General features: G+C 59.4%; 1 protein-coding gene across 1 annotated transcript; it reads right to left on the minus strand.

The window, feature by feature from the left end:
• Window positions 1–660: 660 nt before the first annotated feature.
• Window positions 661–9028, minus strand: POLM (DNA polymerase mu). The gene is given in 14 exon segments (XM_024742532.1): window positions 661–859; window positions 1090–1134; window positions 1137–1178; window positions 1254–1314; window positions 1316–1488; window positions 1589–1678; window positions 1809–1954; window positions 3284–3404; window positions 5336–5407; window positions 6252–6422; window positions 6547–6645; window positions 7365–7548; window positions 8852–8989; window positions 8991–9028. Coding segments are annotated over 14 exon segments (1467 nt in total). The 3' UTR covers window positions 661–772.
• Window positions 9029–9356: the final 328 nt, after the last annotated feature.

Genomic DNA, 9356 nt, shown 5'->3' on the forward strand with positions numbered 1-9356 from the left:
ATCTGTGCACTTTCCCTCTGATGTGGGACACTACACCCAGGAAACGTCCTTCCTTGTATTGAGGGACAAAAAGACCCTGAAACTGGAAAGCCTGACTCAGATTAGTGATGCTTTCAGAGATGCATCTTGATCGAAAGGGGAAGTGTAAAAACATTAACAAGAGTTGGGAGACCAGAAGGGGGAGGGCTCATGCCCTGTGATGGGAGCAGAGCCCAACAGAAAGAAAGATCTCCTCTTCGTTCCTGACGAGGACTCGGCCAATGAAAAGCCATGGACTCTTGTTTACTATAGCCTTCCCAAATTCCTTTTCCCCTCTGTAAGAGCGTTTTCCTTTCCATTTTTGCTGGGGACTTGCACATGGCTTGCCATGGTTGCAGACCCATTCTCTGCTGATCCTGAATAAACCCATTTTTGTTGGAGAAATAACTGGAAGTCTGTTTGTCTTAGGTCCACATCCCCCACCCTCACCAGCACCCCGTAGCAGACCTCTGGGCAGAACCAATGCCCATGCTCCCCGGTCACCCACACCAGCAACACGTTCAGAAAATACAGCTTAGTTTGTTCCACATGCTCATTTCATGACAGCTTGAACTGGGTGTATGTGGGGGGCTGGTGGTCCACACAGACAGGGCTCCCACTTGGGAGGGGTGAGGACTTGGGGCAGCAGTGCATCTTCCACCTGGAAACATTCAGGGACCAGAACACCCACAGCATCTGGCTCAAGTGGCACCCTCCATTTCCAGAGAGCAGAAGTGGGGGCCAGCTAATAGGATCAGGCATTTCTCGGCTGGAGGGGAAGGTACTCAAGGCCCAAGAGTCTGAAGATGTCTTCCTCTGAAGCCACGTGGAGAAACGTCTTCTGCAACAGAGTGCAAGCACGAGTGCTTGGGAGCCACTCCACCACCGCGGCAGCTTCCCAGAGACAGGTGTGGGGAGGAGGCTGGAAGGGCAGGCAGAGCCCAGCCCCGCGGTGGGGTGCTTCTTGAGGGCCCTGTGGGTCCCAGGCTGGAGGGCCCTGGGGCCGATGCAGACTGTGGACCGGGCAGAGAGCCGTTTTCCCCACCCAGGCCTCCCGTCCCAGCAACACACCTGCCCTGGATCAAACAGACCACGGCTGTTCAGCCAGAGCCCTTCCGGCTCTCCTTCCAGCTGAAGCGGCGCAGTTCCCGCTCAAAACGCTGGGGGAAGAGTGACTGCATCAGCAGGGCCACCAACCCCAGACCCCAGGGTGGCCGCAGCAGCACACTCCCTACCTTGGAGCCAGTCCAGCCGAGTAGCACAGAGGGGAACTGGCTGATGGGGGTGACCACCAGGTGGTCGGGGTGGGGCAAGGCCTCTGGGCGCCCCTACAGCATCCTCTGGGGGTTGTGGCAGGTGGAAAATGCAGAAAGTCCCCTCGAAGGCATCCATGGTGTGGCTCTGCCGGGGCAGGTGAGTGGGGTCGTCTGCCTGCCGGCTGCGCTGGTGCTGGCGGTACAGGACAAGGTCCTGGGGGAGAGCAGACATGGCCGGGCACCGCCATGTGGGGCTGGGACAGGAACCAGGATCCTGGCAGGACCGTCAGCGGGGGGAGCAGGAAGCCCTTCACCTGCTTCTTCAGGCAGTACATCACTCTGGGCAGCAGCCCTGCCTCCCGGCCCTCCTGGGGGTGGGTGATGAGGAAGTCCACGTCGTGGCCCTGAGGGGGCCAGTCTGACTCTCAGCCTCCGTGTTCTCCCGAATCCCTTCAGTGAGGGAAGGCCCACCTCAGTGGTCCCGCCTCAGACGCCTTCACTGGGAAGGGCCTGGAGCTGAGCCGGAGGGCGTGCGGAGCCCCCTGACCTCTGGAAGCCGCCGGTCAGCGCGACCGTGGCCCCAGGAAGGGCCTGCCCCATGGCTGCCTCCACCACCTGCTGCAGGGTCTCCACATCTGACCGCAGGATCCGGGTGCTCAGGTCCTGGTGGTGCTGGAGTCCTGTGGGCAGCACAGCTCTCCTGACCTGCCCAGCCCGGCCCTCTCTAGCTGTCTCCCACTACCCCCTCCTCTCCCTTAAATATCAAACGCTTATTCTGAAACAACTGTAGGCTCACATGCAGTTGAAGGAAATAACAGAGGTCCCCTGTGCCCTCTGCCCAGTTCCCCGCAGCGGTAACATCTTGCAGAACTACTGTAGGTCACACCAGAATTCTGATGCTGACACAATCAAGATACAGACTATCCCTTTCAACGCCTCGGTTTTCCCATCCATAAAACGGGGCCGGGAGGTGATAAAGAGATGTGAAGATGGCTCTGCCGCTTAACAACACCTCGCTCTAGCCCGTGTCCACCTCCTCCCCTGTCAGAGGGATCACTGGGCCTTCCACACACACAGTTAGGAGAGGTTTACGTGAGGGAACAAACGGCCCCAGGCAGGATGCGCGCTCAGTAAGCGCTGCGGGCCTCTCCTGCGGGGAGAGAACACTGAACGGAACCGACGGATGCCACCATCACGCTCCACCGGACGCACGGCACTGTGGTCTCACGTCCTGCTGACCGGCCAGGAGACTCTCCCAGGACCCCCAGCTGGCCTCCCCTCCCCCAGACCCTGGGAAGATGTTCAAAGAGGCAACGAGTGCTGGTGTGGGGCTCCTTCAGCAGGGTCCCCGATCCAGGCCACACGGAGAGAACACAGAGTCTGTTCAACACCTGCGACCTGCTTGCCTCACGCCAAGGAGCTCACGGGATCCCATGCTTTACAGAGAACGTAATTCAGGCTCAGAGAAGTCAAGACTCAGGGCCACGGTCTCCTACCTAGTAAGCGGCAGAGATGGGACTCAAATCCAGGCCTGACAAACTCTCAAGTTCACGTTCTCTCCACCGCTCGGCACCACCTCCCACTAGCAGGCTCCTCACTGAGCCTCTCCCCACTGAGCACAGGTCCCCACGCCATCAGCCAGTGGGCCAAGGCGCCAAGCAAGTGTGCCCAGGGCCCGGGCTGCTCTGACATGCCCTCCCCTCTACGGAATCAGGAGTAAGGGGTACATGCCTGGTCCAGGTCCAAGTCTAACCAGGAGGTCCTGAATGGCACAGCAGCTACTCTGACCATTATCGCTCACTGAGAAGGGGCTGCACCGGGTCCTGACTCCACTGGGTCAGGAAGCCCACCAAATAAAGATGCCCGTCTTCACGCTCACCCCGTTCCCTGCCACACAGGCAGCCACGAGCATATGCCATGCGTCAGAGCTAAGGGCTCCATGGTGTGGGAGGCTTTCAGGCACAGGTGCTTTGGGGAAGCCCAGGGCCCAGCGCTCCCAGAGGGCTCACCTGCTCTCTGCCGCTGCGTCAGTCTCTGGGGCTGCTCTCGGAGGTCGTCCAGCGTCCGCAGCCCCTCCTGGTACCACCGGTCAGCGGTCCTTACCCCGACCCCAAAGATCTGAGTGAAGAGCTGTTCTGAGGACGAGCACAGCAAACTTGGTCAGGAGCAAGCTCTTACAGCAAGATGCGGATGACGACACTGATCCGTGCAAGGTGTGTCCCAGGACAGCACCACTGCAGCGTTACACAAGTGGCCTCATTAAGTCTTCGTCTGGCCGGGCAAGTGGCATCCCCAGTCACATTCTTCAAGTTTAAGCAACGTGCTCAAGGCCACACAGCGAGTGCACAGGCAGGACTCAAACCCCGAGCCTGGCCTACACAGCCCACCCTCACAGGGGACGGCAGGGAAAGACCCCACGTGCTCCCTCCCCAGGCCTCGGTCCCCTCCTCGAGCAGGGTCTCTCCCCAGAACTTGTACAGTTCTAGCCTATGATTCCAACATCACCAAAGTAGGCGTCCTGACAGTCCGTCCATTCACTGGGAAAACCATACCATCCCACCCAACAGCAGCTGGGACTTATTACTGTGGCTCTGCCTCTTAACAGGCAGCAAAAAAGGGCAGTTAACAGCCAGGGGGTTGTTTTAGCAGGATCTGGAAGGAACAGGTTAGGGCTGGCTGGGGCTCTGCAAAAAAGGGCAGTTAACAGCCAGGGGGTTGTTTTAGCAGGATCTGGAAGGAACAGGTTAGGGCTGGCTGGGGCTCTGCAAAAAAGGGCAGTTAACAGCCAGGGGGTTGTTTTAGCAGGATCTGGAAGGAACAGGTTAGGGCTGGCTGGGGCTCTGTTCCAGGTTCAAACACGACAATTGCCACTGCCTGGCCACGGGTCAGCAGAGACGTCCAGGCCAGTGGAAACTAACTATGCTGCTGGAGCTGACCTCTCGTGGGGTGGCCAGCTGCCCTCACACGGGTATCCCACACACAGGGTGGGCGCTAGCAACTCACCTGTTTCTTCCTTGACTATAGCTCGTTGGACAGGGGTGGGCACTTGCCCTAGGCCAGCCACTCAGAGCCCCTCCCCGGGGACTTCTGAAACACAAGAGCAGGCCCAGGGGAGGAAGAACAGCTGGGTGGCACTCGTGTCCCTGAGCCCCACTTCCTGCAGACCAGCTGTAGCCTGCCCTTTTGGGACTGTGCTGGCCATCCTTCCCTAGATCCCCTGAACCAAGAGCATGAACTGGATGGGAAAGATGCTGAGAATAACCTAATCAAGTTGTTTATAATAGTAAACTTCTAACTGTTCACGTACTTCTCTCCTGGCCTGGATGCCTTCTGGGACTCAGGGGTACCCTGGGGGAGGTAGCAGATGGCTCTGCCCTCTCTCACCGCTTCTCCAGCCACCAATTCCTGTGTTGCCTCCACACCCCTGAGGCCCCGCCCCCCGTCCTTCACACAGGGTTCCTCTCCCTTTTTGAAGCCCCACCCCCCCGACCAGTCACTGATCTGACAACCTCCAGCCACAAAACCGGGGTGTCTAAAGAGCCCGACCAAGGCATCCATAAGAGCTCTGGCAGCTCTGTTATCAGACCAGAAATGGGCGGGACCAGTGGGAAGGTGCACCATGGACACAGGCAGGACGCCACCAAGAAAATGAGTACGTGAGATCACAAAGGTGGAGACACTGCGAGGGTGAGCAGCCCCACAGATTTAACGGTCCCCGTGGCACCCGGAAAAAGGTTCTGTTTTGTTCAGTATGCTCTGTGTAAAATGCCAGAGCATGTGATATACTTGAGAATATGCCATCAGTAGTCAAATAAGAACAGATGGTGCCGAGTGATCTAGAAAATTCCCTGTGCTCAAAACAAGCTTCTCGTCTGCCTCCATTTGGCTGCCTCGTGTACATCGGGTGTCGGCTGAACTGCCAGTTCCTCAGTGAGACCTTCTCTGACCCCGGGGGGGACCCACCGTCCCCACTTGCCACCTGACATGGCGTGAACCGTGTGCTGTGGCTCTGGGGGAGGACCGTGGAGTTCCGTGCCCCTGCCGGGGGCTGCCCTGCGTACCTTCATGGCCTGGTACCTCTCCGAGAGCCGGACTCTCTCCACCTCCTCACACACTCCGCGTTCCAGCAGCTCCTGTGGGAGAAGACAAAGCCTGACTGGAAAGAGGAGAGCTGGGGGCCCAAGGCCCAGCAGGGGGGTTTTGTGGGAGCAGGATCCCGGGGACTTGGAAATGAAGACTGTGCCCAGGGAGCCTCCAAGCCCCTAGGGTGGGGAACGTGGGCCACCTCTCAGATAAATAGCAAGCCCTGGGATACGTAAACAACTGCTTTTAAAACATAGGTGAATTCAACAAGACTTCATTTAAAAGCTTAAGTGGGGCTTCCCTGCTGGCGCAGTGGTTGAGAGTCCGCCTGCTGATGCAGGAGACACGGGTTCGTGCCCCGGTCCGGGAGGATCCCACATGCCGCGGAGCGGCTGGGCCCATGAGTCATGGCTGCTGAGCCTGCGCGTCGAGAGCCTGTGCTCCGCAATGGGAGAGGCCACAGCAGTGAGAGGCCCACGTACTGGGGAAAAAAAAAAAGCTTAAGTGAATTCAGAAGTATCTTTTCCATCGTGATATATTCGCTCAGTGGTAAGTGTACAAAAGGACAACTTCACATTTTGGGTCCTCAAATACTTCGCGTTGTAAAAAGAGGTGCACGTGCTCAGGGGTCCTCTTCCACCATCCTGGACAGTCTGAGCTGATCCAAGTGGTGCCAGCTACCAGCCTGCCAGGCTCCCGGCAGCTCCCTTGGCTGAGTCCCCTCGGTCCCCCTAGGGCAGGTGCTGTGGCCCCAATTTACACGTGAGGAATCTGAGTGAAGAGGGTGGCCGGCCGCAGCTGGGCTCTGAGCCACCAAGCCACCTGCCCTCGCCAGGCCCTGAGACCCCCTCGCCTCCCCCCCACCCCGCCCTGCTAAGTGCGGGGAGCACTGACCTGGACGACCCTACACGAGTGTTCTCCAAAGTGGGCCAGGCCACGCAGCTGGCTCAGGGCCGTGACCGGGCTGGGAAGGACCTTGAGCACTGAGGCCGCTCCGCACAAGGAGAGTTGGCGGCCCTCACTGCTGGCAAAGCCCGCGGCCTCCGCCAGCATCTCCAGAGCCTCCTGCAAGGAGGGGCCCTTGGGGAGGGGCAGGGATGGCGGGGTACCTCACCCCACCCCTCCCTCCAAGGCTGGGACAGGGGAAGGCCTGGTCCCATCCCAGGGAGGCAGGGGACCCAGGGCTCACCGAGAGGTCGGCATGGTGGTGCGTGAGGGGTGTGGGGCGCTGGCAGGCACAGGGCAGCCTCCATGCTGGGCGTGGCGGCCCCTTCCCGCACACAGCCACCTGGGGAAGGGTAATATACAGGCCACTTCGAGGCTGCAGGGTGGGCAGGGGCCAAGGAAGCCCCCCGGAGCCCTGCCTCTCCTGGGTGGTCACCTAGGGCTCTCGGGACAGACGGGGCCGACCCTCCGAGGGCACAACTGCCAAAGGCACGGGGCAGAGACCAGAGTGGCGCGAGTGGCACCACCTGCCCCGCACGTGCTGTGTGTGCCCCACCTCCCGGAACCCCCTCCGGAGTGGGCTGGGCTGCCTGTCACCCCCACTCCACAGACGGGGACACCGAGGCCTCGTGGCTCACAGGCAGAGTCAGGATTTGAATGCAGGCAGCCCTGCTCGGAGCCCACACCTGCAGCCCCCGGCTGTGCTCACCCAGGAAGCATAGAGGTGGGCGGAGGCCATGAACCTCACAGCACCCCGAGGACAGCCTCCTGCTGGCCCCACTTGGGGTCACAGTCTCATCCACTTGGTTAAGCAACAAAGGCCTAAAGATGCTAAAGATAAGTGGATCTCAAGAGAGTTTGCACCAATGGTGAGAGGAGAAGCGGGAATGGCCTGGCTTCCCAGGGCCCCTTGGTGGTCTGGGCTGAGCCCTCACCGCCCACCTCATGTGAAGGACACTGAGGCACGGCTGCCGTGTCACCTGGTGTCACCTGTCCCAGCTGAGCTCCGGCCTGCGCTGGGGCCTTCTTTGGGGCTCCACCCTCATCCTTCACCCAGCTCACCTCCAGGCAGTGCCGGCACTCCACAGGGACTGGCTGCCCAGCCGCCATGCTCTCCGTGAACCAGCTTACGTCTAAGAGCACTGGGCGGGTGCATCCTGGGTGAAGGGCCGCCGTCCTGCGCTCCTGCTGGCAGACGGCCTCCTCTGCTGAGGTCCCCTCCATCACGACGTGTGTCACCTCTGAGCTGGGTGGAGGGAAAAAGAGGAAGTGAGGCCCAGAACCCTTTCCCAGACCTGCCATTCTTCCTGCTTCACTCCATGCCTCCAGGCCTTTGCTGTTACTATCCCCTCTGCCTGGTGACCACCTATTCATTCTTCAGAAAGACCTCCCAGCCCCTCCGCCTGGCAGGCAAACATCTCCACCACTCCAGCATCTGCAGAGCTGTGAGTGGTTCTCGGCTCTAGCTATGATGACAAGACCAACCCTTTTTTGTGTTAACTTGTCTGTCTCCCTCTCCCCCCAACCCCAGAGGAAGGAGAGGCCAGGGGTACAGGGGCCAGGACCAGGAGGGGGTCTTCATCGAAGTGCTGGAGACAGACTGCTTGGGTTTGAACCTCAGCTCTGCCACACACTTGCTATGTGCCCTTGGGCACATCACTTATCTCTGTACTTTGACTGCCTCATCCACAGAGCAGAGATAATAACATATCTATTTTGCAGGGTTGCTGTAAAGATTAAATAAGCTAATAAGCAAAACGGCTTAGACAGTGCCCAGTACACTCTAGGCCGTGGTCATCATCCTCTCCTGAGTGGGTCTGCTGCACCCCTGGGAATGGTTAACTAAGCTTCAGGGGGACTGGCCCCTGATTCACTTGCTCTTTCAACTTCAAAACCATGGGAACTCTCCTCCCTTACTTTCAGCATTGCTTCTGTAGTGGTTTTGTTTTTGTTTGGTTTTCTTCTACTCTTTGAGCCTCACTCAAGTCACTTTCTCAGCCCTGAGGAGAGAAATCAGTTTAGCTAACAGGGCAAGATGAATTCACCTAAGGAAGGACTTAACCACCGCTACACTCACATGGCCCTTTATAAAGCCTCCGGCATACATTCTCTCCTTGTCCTACAGAAACACTCCTGGCTCTAACTGCTAACTCCCTTTTACAAAAGAGGAAATCGACAGGAAGGCTACATGACCATGAAATGCCAGGGCTAACTTGGAATCCAGACACCTCAGGTGCCCCTCCGCTCCGGGGTCAGCTGCGTGGGAGTCGTTTCAGATCTTAATATCCTCAGCAGTAAGGAAACACCATCCGTGAATGTGGCTGCAAAGCTGCAGAGTTCCGAGCACGGGCATCTGTGTTCAGGCCATCACGCCACTCAGCAGCATCCCCCGGCCCACCGGGCGCGACGGCATGGTGATACCTATACGGGCGTGCCACGTTCCCCGGTGAGGCGAGGCCGTGGGCGCCGGAACCGCCCCGCGCCCCTCGGAAAGGTCGGCCCTAGGAAAGCGGCCTCGCCTTGCGGCAAGCTTCGCCACGACCTCGCACCTGTAGGCGTCCATGACGCGGAAGCCCTTGGAGAGAGCCAGGCGTGTGAGGAAGGCCAGGCGGTTGCGGCCCATGCGTGGCTCAGCCAGGTAGACAGTGACCCCAGGGAAGCGTGCCGCGGACGAGAGGTAGATGTCCGGGGGTCCCGACCCGCCCTCGCCGCCGTTTTGGTAGCATTCGTCCCCTGGCCGCGGGTGGCGCCCGGCGAAAGCAGAGGGAAGCTGGACAGAAGCCGGAAGGAAGGCGGGCGGAAGCCGCACGGAAGCCGGAAGCCAGCGGGCGGAAGCCAGCGGGCGGAAGCCGACTGGAAGGGGAAGTGGCGCCCGGCCACTCAAGGAGGCAGGCCCCGCCCCATGCAAATTAAGTCTCTGGGCGGATTTCGCCCCCAGGGTCGTTTGGAGCGAGGTAGAGGTCCCGGGGTTCCACCTGATTGGGTGTTCCGGCCTCGCAGCGACAGAGGCCCCGCCTCTATGCAAATACAACCAGAGCACACGCCTTTTATTTA

This window comes from Neophocaena asiaeorientalis, unplaced genomic scaffold (assembly GCF_003031525.2).
Source record: "Neophocaena asiaeorientalis asiaeorientalis breed wild unplaced genomic scaffold, Neophocaena_asiaeorientalis_V1.1 scaffold137, whole genome shotgun sequence".
In the NCBI taxonomy this organism is placed as follows: domain Eukaryota; kingdom Metazoa; phylum Chordata; class Mammalia; order Artiodactyla; family Phocoenidae; genus Neophocaena; species Neophocaena asiaeorientalis.